General features: G+C 40.6%; 2 protein-coding genes across 2 annotated transcripts in view; both read left to right on the top strand.

Annotated features, from left to right (window-relative positions):
• Positions 1-923: 923 nt before the first annotated feature.
• On the top strand, positions 924-5,411 carry LOC311488985 (GTPase IMAP family member 7-like). The gene is made up of 2 exons (XM_084545868.1): positions 924-1,257; positions 3,708-5,411. The coding sequence occupies exons 1-2, from the start codon at positions 1,251-1,253 to the stop codon at positions 4,775-4,777; spliced, it is 1,077 nt and encodes a 358-aa protein (XP_084401994.1). The 5' UTR covers positions 924-1,250; the 3' UTR covers positions 4,778-5,411.
• Positions 5,412-8,878: 3,467 nt separating this feature from the next.
• LOC311486485 (GTPase IMAP family member 8-like) overlaps positions 8,879-19,302 on the top strand; it is a gene marked incomplete at its 3' end in the record, with an annotated part of 11,251 nt that continues 827 nt past the window's right edge. The window contains exons 1-5 of the mRNA XM_084542353.1: positions 8,879-9,100; positions 9,340-10,442; positions 17,840-18,140; positions 18,280-18,336; positions 18,429-19,279. Of these exons, the coding sequence (XP_084398479.1) occupies positions 8,971-9,100; positions 9,340-10,442; positions 17,840-18,140; positions 18,280-18,336; positions 18,429-19,279 (2,442 nt within the window). The 5' untranslated portion in view covers positions 8,879-8,970. The remainder of the gene's footprint in view (positions 9,101-9,339; positions 10,443-17,839; positions 18,141-18,279; positions 18,337-18,428; positions 19,280-19,302) is intronic.

Raw genomic sequence — 19,302 nt, 5'->3', positions numbered from 1 at the left:
TGTAATTTTGGTGTTGTTGCAGCTATTGTTGTTAGGACTGCGAAAACCCAGACATGTCTCTCACCCCCATTGGGATCCTGACCATCATTCCTGAGGACAGAGAGGCCTCCCTTGATTCACTGCACCTTGAGTCTTCAGGTACTGCAATCATTTTGGAAGGAAGAATTGTCATGGATGATCTTGGAAATCTTCCAACCTGGACCCTATTTCTCCATGTATTTGTGTTCAGAACAAAAAAAGTTTAATCATTAAACTTTGTTTTCCATTCAAACTGTTGTCTGTTGTCTCTTCGTTTCAATAACTTATCACTTTTGGTTCAGCTTACTTGATCATATCAAGGCAATCGGTTTCCTGATATTTTGCTAGTAATGTGAACGCTTAAACTTGTAAGGATAACTTATTTTTATGAGTATTGCTTAATTAACATAACTCACAAGTTTAAGTAGTCAAAATTGACATTCTATAGTCAACCTAACTAATGATTTTGAGTTAGCTATACTCAAGTTTACTGACATCTGAGTTGTCCAAACACAGTTATTTTCAGCTATAACACCTTAAAATTAATAAGCTACTTTACTTGGAGATTTTGAGGCAATCGGTTTCCTGACTTTTTTTAAGTAAAGTCAACTTATTACAATTTACAGTGTATGCATAAACTACTACTAGTTTGACGAGCAGTACCGGGATAGGAACCAAGAATCTCAAAAGTAATCCCGGCGGCTGTGCTCACTGGCCTCAACTTCCTGCTTTACCTCACTGACCTCGCCTACACAGCCAGATTGGTCTTTGCCACCGTCAGAGAAGAAAAGACGGTGTCGAGACGATCTCTGCTTTCTAGAGATCTCATATTCTCTTGGCTGGTTGTTGCGAAATCAAACCTGAGGTTTTGGATTAGAGTAATTTATTTTTTGAAAAATGTGCAGGGAGTCTATTCTGAGTGTACATAAATTAACGTTCCTGTAAAACACCATCACTGACAGTTTGCCAAACAACATTTTAAAGGAACATTGAACAGCTGTGACTTGTCACGTCCCACTAACACTCTCATTTCCTTCCTTTTCCCATACAACACACACAAACCAGAACACGTGATTATTAAACACATCATGTGAGAAGCTTGTGACTGTATATAATGCTGTTAGTGCAGTCAAATCAAAAGTAAAACAAAAGCTCTGTTAAACCAGCGTTGTGTGAGACAGGTGACGAGACAATCAGAAGAATCTCCTGGCTGTGCTGATTTTCTTCTCATCATGGATGGTGAGTAAGATTTAATCCTTTTAGTCATTCTGTGTCTGGACATTTCACTTTTGATGTACACAGCAGTTTATACTTTCCCTGGATGTGAATGAATTGTCATGACTTTTACTCTGTGTTTGAGAAGAGGAAAATGTTTGATACTGGGAATCATTTTGTTTCATTTGACAGTCTAAATATCAACCTGTTGCCTCTCTCTCCTCACTATACGCAAAACATAGGGAATCCATTTTAAAAATTGCACTGCATTTCACTTCCTCTTCTCCACTGAGGACAAAATGTCCACAGACTGCTGAACATATCTCACTGACAAGATATATACTTCAACTTTCAGCAGTGATAATGTTCTGGCTGATTGGATTAAAATTGTTATGTTGTTACCATTAACCCTTAAGAGATCCTGGGGACATTTTGTGCCTTTCCGTTTTTTATATTTTCAAGCCATTTTGGCTGTGTTGAACGAATGTAGCTGAAATCTGCCAGAGGGTATTCTTGTTAAACATTTTTTAGAATTGTTGTGTCAGTTTCTTAAATTAGCCTAAAATGGCTAAGCTACGCAAAAACTGACACCTTTGTTCCTAAGGACAAAAACTGTCCCATTGAAAACCACTGAACATGTACTTTTTGATCCCACATTCATCTTAACATAAACAAATGTATTTCTTTAGGTTAACATTTCCTTGTGGACTACTAGCCTTCAGTTAAACATTTTTATAGTTGTCTACCAGATTGTGCTACTATACAGCAGAATTTCACACTTTTTACAATTTTCTACAAGGGTGCCTTGTTACTGAAATCATGAGTGTGTGCCGCTGTTGATGTTGGATAATGGTGTGTGTGTGTGTTGGGGGTGATGTGCATTTGTGTGTGTGTGTGTGTGTGTTGAAAGTCTTTTATCTTAGACTAATTCAATAATAACAATGAGGCGGAGCAAGAACCAAAACAAAATCAGGTTGTCTATTTGCTTCCTCATCCTCCGCCAAGGACTCTGAGCCTGACATGGACAGGCCTCAGACGTAGAAACAGAGTCCGACTCTGACTCATCTGAAGATGAGAGTGGAGGGGAGATGGATAAAGCAGGGACGGGATGGACTTAAAAAATGGGAAAAATATTCTGGTCTCCCACAAACACTGCTATGCTCCACTAGGTTCCAGCAGCCAGAGGTTTGACCCCCTGACCTACACAATATGCCGCCGCCCGAATCATTGACCAGACATCCAGCTTTGCACGGAAGGAAGTGCAGGCTTGCATGGGGCTGCTTTTGGGTGTTTACAGGTCAAAAAGTCTGCCGGACACTGTGGTTCAGTGACAAGCTGTCCTGACACTGACACTGTAATGACAAGCTGGCTGTCTGCTGCAAAGTCTGAGATATGTGGATGCACAACCTGATGATGCCGTTAAGCCCAGATGGCGACATCTAGGTGGATGACCAGTGTGTCCCATTCAGAGGCAGCTGGTTGGCACAGTTTGCGCAAACAAGCCTGACCTTCACTCTCATTTGCCTACTGGCCCTCTTCCACAGCTTGGTTGAAATTTCACTTTACAATACTTTCATTGTGTAGACATCAATCAAGCCATCCTAGCAGCAGCAGAAACCAGACTGGATGAAGCTCAACACTGAAGAGGTGGGAGAGATGCTGGTGACCCCACACATCTAGAAGAGAGAGCGCTGTCCCTGCTCATCAGCCGCTGCAGGGATAGTGGAAAATCTGCAGGGAGTTACTGCAGACGTCTCTCTCATCGGTAAAAGTAAGGCCAGGAGGCCTTTTGCACGGACGAAAGGGAACGACTTGGCAGTGCCTGTTGCAAATGTGGAAATTTCACATCCAAGAACCACAGTCTGTCCATCTGCAGCCTTTTCTCCACTTGAGCTGGACTCTCACACCCAGACACATTCTCTGTCTCTCTCTCTCATTCGCGCCCTCTCTCTCTTTTGCCCTCTCCCCATCCCCCAAATGTTCCATGTTTCTTTCCAGTGTTCATCTTTCTAAAATAAATGTTTTTCTGGTTCAAACTGATCTTGTATTTTTAATTCATTTTTAGAACACAACATTGTTATAAATCACGGGGGAATAGACTTACTTACTTGTAGTAGGAGAAGACTTAGTGAAAATCATCATATATCAGTGTAGGCTAAGATTAACTTTAGTCTGCCACTGTAGAAAAAACAAAGATGCATCAAAATACGTTCATACACAAGTTAACATCTTGGCAACATATTCAAGGCAAGTTAGTTTTTCCAATAATCATATTTTATATCATATTTTATCATATTGTAAAGGAATCACTCTCTGGAGTTTGGAAACGTGGAAAAAATGAATGTGCTCCTGTAACTGTGGTACATTGGACATTTTAACATTTCACCCTGAACCACTGAAACAGATTTTGTTCTATGAGAAAACAAACAAAACACAATGTATTTTAGTGACTCTGATACATTATTCTCTTCTAGAGTCTGATACATGGAGGATTGTTCTGCTTGGAAAAACTGGAGCTGGTAAAAGCAAGCTGGGCAACACCATATTTGATGAGGAAAAGTTCCCAGTCAACCACACTTTCAGCTCAGGAACAAAAGAATGTAAAGCTGAAACCAAATCTGTCAACGGAAGAAACATCACTTTGATTGACACTCCTGGTTTCTTTGATACAGACGTGCCTGAGGAGAAGCTTAAGCCTGAGATAGTGAGGTGTATCACAGAGTGCGCTCCGGGGCCTCATGCTTTTCTCATTGTACTTAAAGTGGAGAAAATAACAGAGCACGAGAAAGATGTTATAAAGAAAATACAAGAATATTTCCCTGAGGAAGTGTTGAAATATGTAACAGTAGTCTTTACTCACGGTGACCAGCTTCCAGAAGGACAGACCATTGGGGACTATGTCCACCAGAATGAGTTTGTGAGGAATCTGGTGAAAAAGTGTGACGACCGGTGCCACGTTCTGGATAATAAATACTGGAATGGAAGACGAGAGAGTGAATACAGGAGCAACAAGTTCCAGGTGGAGGAGCTACTCAACACAATAGACAAGACAGTGCAGGCAAACAGAGGGATGTACTACACCAATGAGATGCTGCAAACAGTGGAGGAAGAAATACAACAAGAGAGCGAGTCAATTAGACAGTTATCACCAGACAAGCCAGAGGAGGAGATCAGACAGCTGGCTAAAGACAGAGTATTTGAGAGACTATTAATCATACTGGTATCCTATGGAGTAGGTGCGTTGTTTAAAGCTTTACTTGGTTTGATAATGCATGAAATAAAAACTATGCAAAGTCGACAGTCCATGGCACGTAAATCAGCAGGAGATGGAGCAACACGAACAGCAATGCGTACAGTAAGAGGGGCATGTGTTGCAGCAGGAGCAGTGAAAGGTGGTTTTACAGGATATAATGCAGTTGAAGGAGCAGAAATATTAGGGAAAGCAGCAAAGATGGCAACAGAGGCTGTCAAAAATGATGCCAAATCTATCGGAGTTAAACGAGAAGAAATGGTTAACAGCATGGTAAAGCTACACTTTAAATGAGGTAAAAACCTACAATGAGCTCTCTGTAAATATCAATATGTAGCAGCATTCCTTGGAAATAGAATCTACTGAATCTTTCTTTTGAAAACACATTGTGAAATTGATTAGTGGTCCCAAACATACAAGATAACAGCTTTGCATAATTACAGAATATGTCCTAAATACTTGTTTCAATGATTTCATGTCAAGACTTTTATTATTGTGTTTATGAAGATTATTATTACACTGTTTAAAACCATGTGAACCAGTTAGTTATTCATGTCTGAGTGATATGTTTGATATGTTCTTTTATTTCCTTCTTCTTAAAGTATCAGACCAGGAACCATTATTTTTTTGTTTCCTTGTTTAATTTCCTAAACAGTACTTAACCGTGTGAGTTCTACTGAGGGGTTGAGTCATGTGCTCTTTTCATTCTATCATCTAATATCAACATATAGTCCAGATTATGATCAGATTTACATAATTCATGTTGTGTTCTTGTTGTAAAATGGTGACAGACAGTGTGTTCTAAATACCAAATCATTCCTGAGATAGACTGAGATCATTTGCTTTAATTTCATTGTTTATTATTTGTATTCATTCTCATTTATTTTTCTGTGTGGTTTGGATCAATAAATGTTCTCATTTTAGACCACGTTCTTGTCCCATGTGTTCCTTTAGAGTACAGACAGACATCATTTTAACAGATAAGACTATTTCATCAGGATGCAGCCTGACACAGACACACACACAAAAACGCTTTAGAAACAACTGAATAAAAGGTGTTGACCTGGCCTCCACATTCACTCGATCCCAAACTGATCAAGTATCTGTGGGATGATCCACAGAGGCCCCTCCCCTCAACCCATAGGACCCAAAGGCCCCCACTAACAACATTCTGTTGCCAGGCACCACAGGACACCCTCAGAAGGCCCATGTCCATTCTCTGATGAGTCACAACTGTTTTGAAAAGGTATTTAAATAAATAAATAGACCCATTTAAAATACTTCACAACAAGTATGCATAAACTACTACTAGTCTGACAAGCAGTACCGGGGTAGGGGCCAAGAATCTCCAAAAGTAATCGCGGCGGCCGTGCTCACTGCCCTCAACTTCCTGCTTTACCTCGCTGACCTCGCCTACACAGCCAGATTGGTCTTTGTCACCGTCTGAGAAGAAAAGGAACCAAGAAGGGAGACACATTTGAGCTCTAAAGAACAGAAACAAAGGGGATAGAGTGGCTTTGAATCTGACAAGAAAAAAAGAGACACAATTACTTATTTTTGTTTTTAATTGTAAAATACTGGTATTAAATGTGTTGTGTGTGTTTTCACAAAGAAGGCCCAAATATCAATGTGACCACATGTCTGCAGTACAGTATTGAACATGTAGTCGGAAATGATCTGTGTCAAGTGTGCAACACAAGTATAGTCCACACACTGGAGCACAGAAGAGTTGGTTCATCGTCGTTTTTCATCACATTTAGGTTTTACCTTTGTTGTAAAATATCAGTGTGAAAACATTTCAGATGTCATTTGAATTAGTTGTATAGTTTAATAAATAAAGGTTTTACTATGAAGCGCACGTGATGGGATCGGCTCGGTGTTGAAAAGTAGACGTTGCATCGAACACGGCAGGAAGCGTTCTCTGAGTCAGGTTGTGTAGCAGATTCAGGAAACGGACATCTTTCACTGCCGTGCTCTGCAAAAGTAAAGCCGTGGCACTCATCTTTGATCTCTAAAGTCATACAGGAAGATGTCCCCTTCAAGCGCAGAAATAGCAACCAATAAGCTTTGCCCCACAATGCTGATTAGTTCCTGAATTTAACTGAAGTCACCCCAACAGCAACATCAGGCACAGTTAGGCATGTATGCAGATCATTTTTTCTAGACACTGCTGCAGCAAATACCAAATACCTGAAACTGTCAAGAATATGTCAGATTTCTGTTACCTTTCAAAAAGAGATCCACAAGGTCATAACATTTACTGTAATAAAACAACATGTTGCCACATTACATTCATTTGATGGCATAACTGACTGAAGTGTAAAGTGTACATTTTTTAAAGATCCTTTCCATTACCTTTATAATGTCCTATGACAAAGGTGAGCAGTATTATGATACAGTGTCATGTACTATAGACCATTTCTGGTTGTGGCTACAGTCAGAGTCAGTGTTTTAGAGTTGTATTGAAGCTTTAACAGTCTGCAGTTCCTTAAATGTCCACTTGAGGCTGGCTACAAACGTGAGTCAGTCCTCAAAGACCTCCATGTTAAAACGTCCAACTTCAAAGCAGAAATAAACATGTTTACAGCCTGGGATGAAAAGAAAAAGTTTTGGTCTCTGCAGCTAATTCCCCCATTCGCAATGTGAATCATTATACACAACCACTTTGAATTATATCAGGACATGCAGGACACTCACAGCTCGCTAGCTGTCTGTTTAGGTACCACCTGCCCACCTCATCTCCGACCAGACCATGTTCTACCTAATATAGTGTTTATAATATAGTGATTTCTTTAATGTGTGGTTTTGATTGCAGAATCTGCTTCATAGAGATCTCATATTGTCTCGGCTGGTTGTTATGTTATCTGACTGAGGTTTTGGATTAGTGTAATTTTGTGTTATTTTTGGAAAATGACAGTTTGCCAAACAACATTTGAAGGGGACACTGAACTTCATCTATGATTTATTAACTGTCACGCGACACTAAGACACCTTTTTACTTTCTGGGAAAATGATTGTTAAACCCGTTCTGTGAGTTGCTTCTGATTGTTCTGCTCGCCTTTGCGAAAGAGTGAAACAAAACGTCTGTTGAACAAGTTTTGTGTGAGACCGGCGACGAGACAATCAGAGAAATCTTCCGGCTGCGCTGATTTTCTTTTCATCATGAATGGTGAGTAAGATTTAATTATTTTAGTCACTCTGTGTCTGGACATTTGACTTTTAACGGACACATCAGTTTAAGAGGAATATGTTTGTCACTGTGAATGGTTTTGTTTTGTTTGACAGTCTAAACATTGGGCTGTTGCCAGTCTCTCGTCACTGTACTCAAAACTTCCATGCTCTGCCCTGCTTGTTCAGTTTCATTTACAGAGAAAACAAGAGATAGTCAGTTTTGTGGACGTGTCAGTTCACATTGTTCAAAATGAGGCTTCCTAATTCATATATATATATACATATATGTGTGTGTGAGATATATGTGTGTGTGTGTGTGTGTGTGTGTGTGTATACACACATATATACATACATATATACACATACATACACACACATCAACATGAATGCCAGGATAAATTGGTATGTTAAGACAGGACGTGTGGCACTTTGTGGCTGCCTGGTGATCTTTAGCAAGACACAACACATCAATAATCAAATCTGTATCTCTGTATATACAAAATAATAAAAAATCATCTGACAGGTCAAGTAAAAAAACTTTGCTTTACACTCCACCAGCAGGACCCCAACCCCCTACTATTTGATGTTTTCAACATAACATAAATTATGGGACTACAGGTGTAAATTAGCTATTTAGCTAACCCTGGTATAGAAGCTATTCTATGCATGGTCCCTGTCAAACAAAACCAATAAACTAAACTATTATCCAGTTGTGATTATGGATTTCAAATAAAAGAGGGTGCACCACAAGTATATAGTTACACACTTTGCAGGCAACTTTGCTATTTCAACTTAGCTAGCTTCAAGCAAGAACAAATGAAAAATCAAACAACATTTTTAAATGTTAGAAAAGATAACATAAGTCTACATTGAGACCTCTTTTCCAGTGGCCAGATCCATTATGGCCACCTGCAACCCTTAGCCAGACACCACAGAACAACCACTATCCTATGTCCATGCACAGACATGTGATTTGATTGACACAAGGTGGACCTACACACTATTGGGCAGGTGCTTTTTAACTTTGTAGTTAATTGCTGTCATTTCAAATATTTTTTAAAGCATTTTAGAGAGTTTTCAGATAAAGTTATAATGAATGAACTTCGTATATTTTTTAAAAGCTGTTTCACAGAAGAAAAAGATCAACTTCCAGAGTTACAGAGATGTCTGCATTTATACACTCTTGCCTATGTATGCATAAAAATAATCTTCATTAAACACTTTTGTAGCTACTGAGCAGCAAATAACCCAGCCCCCTGCTGAGAATGCCCTGACTGCTAAGACGACAGGTAGGTTGTCACGTAAATAAACATGAGATGAATAATGATCTAGGGTTGGGGCCTTCTACTTTTCTTTTTTTTCTTTTTACAGCCATACAAGCTGAGAAAGAGACACAGATCAGTGAGACAACAGCAGCCCAGGAGATCCCTGACGATGAGGAGACTGGTAAGTTTCAGTCCTGTTATAGGTGCCGCATTCAGTCTCCCCTGAAGACGTGGTTTTGAATCCCACTTCTGACAAATACTTTTGGGTTGGGTTAGGGGGGCTATGGATGCAGATTTCAGACGACAAGAGATTTGAATTCCTTTCAGATCCATGGCTGGGCCTTTCGCAAGCATTCTTGGAAACGAAATATTAGGAGATATCCGTCAGAATTATTAATTATTATTCATTATTCTCTCTAGTACCAGGCAGGATTACCAGAAGGATTGCTGTGCTGGGTAAAACTGGAACTGGGAAAAGCAGCTTGGGTGAAACAATATTTGGAGAATGTGTATTTGAGATAAATCATAGTGCAAACCCCGGAACAAGTCAATGTGCGACAGCAACCAGAGACATTAATGGAAGAGACGTCATGTTGATTGACACTCCCGGGTTGTTTGACCAACGCACGCCTGAAGAGGAACTGAAATCTGAGATAGCAAAGTGCATCACAGAGTGCTCTCCGGGGATTCATGCTTTTATCATATTACTTAAAGTGGAGAAATTCACAGAGCAAGAGAATCAGGTTATCTCCAAAATACGAGATACCTTTTCTGAGGAGCTTTTCCAACATGCTGTACTTGTCTTCACCCATGGTGACCAGCTTCCTGACAAAATGAAGATTGAAGAGTTTGCCAATCAAAACAAGGACCTTTGTGATCTCCTGAAGAAGTGCGGTGGGCGGTGCCACGTTGTCGATAATAAATACTGGAAGAACAACCGGCAGGATGAATACAGAAGCAACCAGTACCAGGTGGCACAGCTGCTCAGCAGCATAGAGCAGATAGTGAGGGATAACAATGAAGGCTACTACACCAACGAAATGCTGCAAGCTGTGGAGGGAGAAATACAAAAAGAGGAAGAGAGGATTAGCCAGACGACAGAAAACATGTCACCGGAAGAAATAAGAAAGCTGGCAAAAGAAAATGTCGCAAATATTCTTAAGAAGGCAGTCGGCATCACCACAGGGATTATGTTAGGAGCTTTGCTAGGTGTGCCTGTAATGGTTGCATTACTTTGCTCTGTACTGATAGAAATGACACCAGCAGCTGTAGCTGTGGCAGACTCAGTGGTAGGAGCTGCTGCAACTAGTGGTGTTGGGTTAGGTGTGGGTTTGGGAGTCGTCATTGCCGCAGGAGCAGCAGTAGGCGGTTATGTAGGATACCAAGAGGCTGATGAAGCAGACTCGGCAAAGGAGGCAGCTAAAATGACAGCTAAGGCTGTCCTCAAGAGAGCTGCAGAACCATTCAAAAGATTACTTAACAGGCAAAAGCAAAAAGAAGTAAAGGCCACCTCAAGCTGCCGTTGAGCTTTTATTATAGGCATACATTAGCATTTGGAATTCTGTTTACATTTAATATATTTAAGTAATTGTTGGGCAGTCTTTGTATGTATTCTTGTAAAAAAAAAATGTTATGGATGAACGCCAATATAGGCCAGGAAAAACAAAATAAAAAAAAAAAAAAAAAACATAAAAAGGATATTTGATTTTTTTTTTTTTTTGGGGGGGGGGGGTGGACTCCCCTTTATCCATTGGCATATTGAGTTTCACCTAATGTTAGTCTGTATCTAGATCTTTTCTCTGTTCTGCAAGATGTGCATACATACATAATGGCACAAAGTTTGGTTTGAAGACAGATCAAGGACAGATCAGGTCAATTTTCCTCATCTACACCTTCCCTCACTTTACTTAACACTTTACTTATACAGTCTGTTTACATTCTCCATGGACATTTTGGATACTTACAACATTTATGGCATGGTAACTTGTATATACTTTGTATTTTTTATCTTGTTCTACTTCTGTTTTTTTTTTTTTTTTGCTGCTTAAAATGTCTGTACTTCCACAGTACTCACTTGTACCTTAAATTGCCCCCCGGGGACAAATAATTTCTGAATCTGAATCTCATGAAACCCTCTTGTTATTGTAACCAGGTTTTAGCAGGTCCTGAAACAAAATGTAATATCTTTGTTCAAGCTGTATCATGTGTAAAGCCATGTATAAACAGGATGACTTGGGTTGGGTTCTTAACCTTTTCAGCAATCTAAGTATAAAGTCTGTTCTTTTTTTTTTTTTTTAACAGAAAACTACTCAATTAACAAGATTGTTTTGCTTTGCTTTTTAAAGGGAATTCTAATTGTTTACCAGAATGTAGAATCAGGTCTTCAGTTTTGTCATGAAATGCTTTTAAGTCTTGAATAAAAAAAAAGTTGATGGTAATATACAAGATGTGTATTATATGGTTAATGTATTCTGGACACCAACAAATCAATTCGTAGGGCCCCTGTGAGGCATACTGACATACTGATTAGCAATGCGTACGTAACAGACTGGAACTGATGTCATTTTTATATCACCAGTTATGTGAACGTGTTATTGTGGGTAGCAGACAGAGTGACAGTAGGGGTCTGCAGGAAAATTACTGCAGCCACCAAACCATCTGTCAGTCTCTCACTCCATCCACCAACCAGGGATACTTGAACATTCCAGGAAGTCAGACTTATTTTTAGGCAAAAAGAAAAATCACCATGGCACTGCTAAGAACCGATCACATACCTCCTTGATGACCTCCACTCTTGTTACATGCTGTGTAACACAAATAATACTAGACAATTCCCCTGCGGGAAATCGCGAGAGTGATGCAGTGGCCGCAGCAGTCTGCGATACCATGCTGTATTGCTGTGATAGTACGATGCTACGATGCTATGATGATGCTACTATGCCAAGATGCTACTACAATGCTATGATGCTAAGATACTAAGATGCTACGATACTAAGATGTTACAAAGCTAAGATACTATGTTGCTACGATGCTAAGATGCTACAATGCAATTATACCAAGATGCTATGATGCTTTAATGATCACCTGTTCATATAGTCATAATATAATCCTGGTGAAAATATTTGCGACTTACGTTGCAAATAATTTCATGTTTGACTACAAAAAGTAATGGTCAGGTCAAGACAGGTATGAAAGTATTCGCGACTTACGTCGCGAATGTCTTTACTAAGTAGCATGTCTTTACTACCATGAGCAGCAGCTATAACAAAAAGCACAACTCAAATAGTCATTTAAGGCCTGGTTCCTTCTGACTGGATGGGTGTGAGTTTGATGTCATGCAGGGTACAACAAACCAAACAGGATGAGGAGGATGCAGTAGGCCTGGCTGAGAGAGAGAGACACTGAGAAGGGTCGTCCTTTATGCTTCGCCTTCTACAAACTGAAGGGCAGGTACAGGCAGCAGAGCCCTCCCAGCTCCACCTGAAAGCCAGCATCAAATAAGGAAGAGAGTGGGAGGGATCTCACTAGGATCCCCAGACAAAGAACGAGCAAATCGTAACAATTGATCGTTAATCATAATAATTTTAACAATAAAACTCATTACTCCTACCTGAGCAATAGTTTAACAGTTTACGGCACAGTCTTACAGTTAGATAAACAATAATATTAAACTTAACACATCCAGGCTGTAACAAGGAATCAGCGATGAAGTGAAGACCTTCAAATTGTCCTGCGAGTCCAGCTCTTTGTCTCATATTGGACGTCACTGCAGTCTGTCTGGATCAGCTGGAGGAAAACTATAGGCAGACAAATAGACATGTCAAATAATGTTATGTAACATACTTAATATAACTCTTATGAGTGTTCAACAGCTCATTATTTATTTAATTAAAAACATATTATATTAAATTACTCCAATTATATACATACTGTCATTAATGTTGTTGCAAGCCATAAATGTTTCCTACTTTATGTGGTGGAATAATATATTTTTCAGTTTGACACAGTTTAATTTAAAAATATCTTCCCTTTAAATTGTAAAACTTCAACATTATTACTGTGATAAGCCCCCGGCTTGCAACGCGGCGAATTAGCCGGCGGCTAACCCCACTAGCCTCCGCGTTAGCTCACGGCTAACTGCCGCGGCTAATTCGTGTTTAACTCCCGCGGGTCCGCGGTTAAATCCCGGTTAGCTTGCGGTTAGCTAGCGGTTAGCTCGAGGCTAACTCCGCGGTTGAGTCCGCGGCGTTAAGGTAGCGGCTAGCTAGCTCCGTTAGCTCCGCTAGCTTGCTAACATACATGCGCTATGCTGGAAGGCTAGTCGTCGGCTAAATCACTGGGCGGCTAGTCGTTAGCGTCTGTTACCAGTTGAGCTATTCACTGACCTAATAAGATGAAGGAAACGGGTCAGGGATGTTGTGTCAGGAGTTTCAGCAAAGCAGCCAGATATAATTTGTGTTTAAAATAAAGGAAAAGGTCAAACATGACTGAGAAATTGTCATTCAGTCAATGAGAAGAGCTATAGCTAAGAGGCCCAGCAGCTGTGTGAAAGCACCATGGGAGACAGGGATGGTTTGGGGGTTTTTAATGTTTTGGCAGATCATGTTTTCCACTGAGAGCTCTTTTCCCGCCTCTCGTCCCCTTCTGCTGCGTGTGTAAGCTGGTTGGGGTCTGGTTGTCATGGCTACCAGGGTCAACTGACGCTGAAGTCTCCTTCTCTCTCTCACCTCTGCCTGAGTCAGAGGGAAAGTGCAAACTAGGATTTGCCCTCCGAACAAATGCTCATAAATCAAAAACTACAAGTCCTTTCGGGAAAACGAACACATCGTGAGCGTCAGCCGAGGGTTTTCTACAATTTAGTGTTGTTCCCACGCGCCTACTGCGAAAATTGTGGCCGTAGTCGTTTTAGAAAAAAAGTATGCGACGTGAAAAATCGTCGAAAAATCGCTCTCGCTTTCCACATACACACACATGGGGAAAAATTCGAAAACTGGTCGGCGCACTCCTCGCTCGGAGGAGCCTGCAGCCCAAACCGTACGTCCCACACAAATAAAACCCACACCATCTGAAAGCCAACAAAAATCCCTACGTTTTTACGTATTTTTTATCTCTGTACCTCAAAATCTGTGGCCACCACGTGAGATTGAACCTTTTTTTTTCAGAATATCACCGAAACTCTGAAGTTAGAGTGTCGGTCAGAGTGGGCCCATAGAGCCCCATTATAAACGCTGATTTTTAATTTTTTTCCCCAAATTTCACCAAAACGTAAACTGCGACCCTGACCAAACCGTAAAAGGTATCGAAACGCCGTTTTCAGGAAGAGAAAGCTACACTTCCCGTGCCTCGTACAAACTTCCAAGCAAGTTTCTACTACAAAGCATGGCCGAGTAATCACTCGACAAAGCCAAGCTGTAAATTTTGGAATGTTGCCGCTTTTTTCGGGCTTCTCCATTCATTTCAATGGGAAATTTATCGCGTTTTTTTCGCGACACACACCGAGTCCGATCGAGACGCACGTTTTGATGTATTTTGTGTCTGTGTGCGACGAACGGTATTTGAGTTGAAAAGTTTCGAAAATCGGCGGAAGATGAAAAAGTTTAATAAGAAGAAAAAACGTAGTGAAGAACAATAGTTTGCAGTGCTTCGCACTGCAAACTATTGACTCCCATAGCTTTGCTATGAGGGTCAATAGTTTGCATTGCGTAGCACTGCATCACTAATTATTCAGAAAACAATAAAAGGATTACATTTTTAGTGGTCCCAACCACAACTTTCTATAATTTATAGTATAGCCCTACAAGTCTCACTGTTTATTGTTTGCAGTGTATCAATTCTCATCAGTGCATTTTTTTTTTTTTTTTTTTAAATAAATGAACTGAAACAAATAATGGAGTTTCTCAGCATTTGTATAATAAGACATACTAAAAGTCTATGGACGGATGACAACAATGAAAACTGCAGCTAAAACATTTAGAAAGTATTTAATCTGACAAAGACTAGCATGCACAGAATATACATGTTGCACAGGTATTGACCAATTTGATAAGATAAGAGAATATTCTGTCCCCCCTCTTTCGCTCTCTCTCTCTCTCTCTCTCTCTCTCTCTCCCACACACACATACACACGCGCACACACTTGAAACTGTAAGTGAAAGTAAAATCAGCATAAAGGACGTTAGACCGTTAGACCAGAAGACAAACAGACACGCGTTCAACCTGCAGGACCGTCGTCAGCTCTCACCCATCACTGACTTCTCCTCTAGCAGCAGGTGGTAAGATAAAGTTACCTTTTCAGTTCTAATTAATAGTCAGTACACGCTTACCCTGTTTTTGAGCCAACAGACATGACTTCCTGTCTTTAAGCTCACGTTTTTGCTAGAATTATCCTAAGAAAGATCACATTTAGAGTATTATGGAAACTACTGTGATCAAATCGGGACCTGTAAATGTAGAGAGAGCCAAGCATACAGCCTTTGGTGAGAAAGGACGAGCACCGCGTAAGTGATGCATCAGCAGTGGAGTCTAGCATCAGGCCGGATAACAGTAGCAGCATCCTGCGGAGAGCTCATTGTTAAAGTTTTGTCGAGTTTAATCTTAATTTGATGTTATTTTTTAAGATATGGAGTAGGCTAACAGGTTTCACTTTCTGTTTCCCCCTCCCCCTCTCTCTCTCTCACACACATACACACAGATGTATAATTACACAAGAACGCCCACCCAAGGCAGGCACAATGTGAGACAGCGTGACTTGGGAGAAAGTGAAACTTTCAGACACACACACACATTTGTATGGTTATCTTTGTGAGGATATTCACAGACATAATGCATTCCCTAGTCCCTTACCCTAACCCTAAACATCTCAACTAACTGTTACCTTTAGCCTAAAACTGAGTGTTAACCCTCAAACAGAAGGAACAGCCAAAATGTCCTCACTATGCACAAATGTCCTCGCTCCGATGGTAAAAAACTAAACCCACAGTAAACATTTTAGTTTGAACATAACATGTCAGCATTTGTGAAGCACATCCGGTTAACGTTCAACTGAAAACCACAGTGTGGTGCCTAAGAGGGCGGGAGGCAGGAGAGACAGAAAGTGAAACTTAAATCAGACACACACACAAGCTCACAAATCTCCAATGCTGCAATCCATTTCAACAGTCTCTAGCTGGACACACAGACCAGTGTTTGATTTTGGCCTTTTACATCATGGGCGCCGCTAGGGATTTTGGGCCCCATGAAAAGAATCTTTACAGGGCCCCCCAACACGGCGACGAAATTTTTTGATGCTATTTTACATACAATTATACATTTTAATGGTATTTTTGACTATCATTACCATATTTGTGAAAGAAGAAAAACATGACAGTTGACATGTACAGTAGAGGAAGAACTGAGCACTCTGAATACAATGGAATTCATTTTGATTCATTTATTTGCTGCAACACTGATTCTTAAATTGGAAATAAACTCTTCCATGAAAAAATAGCATAAATGGGGGGGGGCTGCAGGCGTTGATGTTTCCAAAACAAATAAAGTTGTTGTTACCAGGACATTGAAAATAAAACATTTGTGATTATATGTTAGTTAATAACTTAGTGTCATTATTTTTTCTGTATTATAATTTCATCATCATTAGGGGCCTCTCTGGGCCCCCCTCAATCATGGGCCCCTAGAATCCGTCTCCTTTACCCCCCCTTTTCGGTGCCCCAGTTTTACATCCTACCTTCTTCACCGGAACATAGCAGAACACACAGTATGCAGTCAATGACCAGACCTCCATAGGAGAATATCAAATTTTAGTTTCAACAGTGCTTATACCAATATATAATTTCACAGATTCTACAGTGACAAGTTATTCAATTCATGTTCACATTACTATCATGGCTCAATACCATCTACAGTATTGTTAGAAGTTCCTTCAGGCTGTACATGCAAGTGTTTTGAGCTAAAAGCTAAAACTGGCATGACTATGTCATGATCTTTATCAAATATCATCAGGCATCTTGGACACATGTAACAGTTCATTCACATGTTGTGTGTCATGGCAATGCGTTTGAGGCTTTTTGTGCCTCATTTTACAACATGATATCTCATGCAAACTGACCATAGTTTCAAGGGCACTTCATTGGGATTACACAACATGAAACTACATAAAACTACAACAATTTAGCCTGGTGTAGCTGGACTCAATTCTAATCAGAGTATGAATCTGGGAACAAGCCATTTCAATGTCATTATGTGCCATATTTCAACCGATACACAGTTAAAAAAAAAAAAAAAAAAAACCTCTGCATGGACATAGTAATACTATTAGTAACAGTACTAGTAATAGTTCTTCTGCCCGAGAGCAAAAAGATTTAATCTTTTCAGGGGCATAATCAGTTCCCTGTGTAGTGGTTCCAGATCAACTTTCCATTATAAAAAATTTGTGGACAGGGGAAGTTCAGACTGGCTTCCAAGCTAAGAACATTTGGCCATGCCACATGACCTGGTGTGTTACTTGTACACTGTCACCATCTAAATTTAGCAACGAAGCATGCAACATTTACTACGTAGACCAAAACACAAGGGAAAAGAGAAGCTGAATGTCAAATTATATTTGACCAAAGTTTTGAAATTTTGACTTAATGGTGGCACTAGATGAGAAGCCATATGATTGTGAAAGATGTTAGTATAGATCTTGAGGGGAACATGGCTGTGTGCGCCACATTTTCTAGTGATCCAACCAAAACAAAGTCAGTTTAGACCGAAGTGGTGGAACAAATTCATGATGGTCAGAGAAGGAGTCAAAATCTCCCAGAAAACGAAAGAAAATGTTGTTGTAGTGTTAAAAAGGGTGACAAAACTCTGCTTTGTATTAATTACCCACTGTCATTTCTCTCTTTTTGTGCTATACAGAATATCAAAGCCATCACTGTAGACAATGCTCCTAACGGAAAACAACGATGGTTGCTACAGCAGTCCGCCAAATGTTTGGATCAAATTATCCGGCCCCGCAGCTGACTTGCTGCAGGGAGCCTTCTTTGGGCCAAAAGTTGAAGTTTTTCAGGAAATCTGGGGAACAGAAGAGGTAGCTGCACGAACAGAAGACACAGCAAACAGTGCTCAGAAAGAGGAAGAGTGCATTACAAGCAGCGACGCACTACCAGGAGGAAGCGGCGATGCAGAATGTGTGCAAGAGACTGGAAAAGGAACCATAGAAATAGTCAATCCAGAGACAGGTAAAACATGGACAAGCATTGCAGAAGATTTACTGAGTTGGCACTGGCAGTGGTTGCTTTGACATATGAATGGTCAAAATACTAAAACTAAACTAAGGCTAATGTCTATTTGTTACTTTGACTCATTTTGCTCTTGTAGTGCCACCAACAAAGATTGTCATGGGAGGAAGCATTGGACCCCGGAAGTTCCTCAAAGGTAACAACGCAAGTGGAGAGAAGAGCAAAGCGTTCTCTACCTGAGAGAACACAAATGCACAGTGATCATTTTCTGTTCTTATTCTCTTCTAGTGCTGAAAACAAACAGGATTGTCCTGCTGGGGGAAACTAAAGTTGGGAAAAGCAGCCTAGGAAACACCATCTTAGGAGAGGATGTGTTCAAGATAAGTCAAACAAAGAATGACGGATTGAGGGAATGCCAAGCTGAGTCCAAATCGGTCCACGGAAGAAGAATAATAGTGATCGACACACCGGGTTTCTATGACACCGATAAACCTGGAGCGGAGCTGAATTCCGATGTAGCGAGGTGTATCGCAGAGTGCGCTCCTGGGCCTCATGTTTTTCTCATTGTGCTCAAAGTGGAGAAATTCCCAGAGCAACAGCGGGATGTCATCGATCAGATACGCCAGTGTTTGTCAGAGGAAGCTCTGAAATGTGCTGCAGTTGTTTTTACTCATGGTGACCAGCTCCCAGAGGGGAAGAAAATTGAGGACTTTGTGGCTCAGAGTAAATGCCTCAGTGACCTGGTGAAGAAGTGCAGCGGGCGATGCCACGTTGTCGATAATAACAACAACTGCGAGAGCAACCGGCTCCAGGTGGCAGAGCTGCTCAGCACCGTAGACAAGATCATTAAGGAAAACAGAGGAGGGTTCTACATTAACAAGAAGCCGCAAGCTGAGAAGAAAGACGAAAAGCAAGAGGGCAACAGAACATCAGTTGGAAACGTGCCACAGGGGGGCGCCAGCAATGGCGCTGACAGCGGTGCCTGGGTCAAGTTGACGGGCCCTGCGGCTGGATCAGTGGCAGAAGCTTTATTCGGGCGGGCTGGAGAAGCAGAAGAGCCAGATGACAGATGTAAAGAAGACGCAAGTGAAAAAGAAACAGAAGAAGAAGAAGAAGAAACAGCAAAGGTGACAGAAGATGTAAAAGAAGTAGAGACAGAAAC

The sequence above is a fragment of the Chelon labrosus genome, assembly GCF_963514085.1.
Source record: "Chelon labrosus genome assembly, chromosome: 1".
NCBI classification, from domain to species: domain Eukaryota; kingdom Metazoa; phylum Chordata; class Actinopteri; order Mugiliformes; family Mugilidae; genus Chelon; species Chelon labrosus.
The sequence above is the reverse complement of the archived record's forward strand: the minus strand, read 5'-3'. Positions and strand labels throughout refer to the sequence as shown.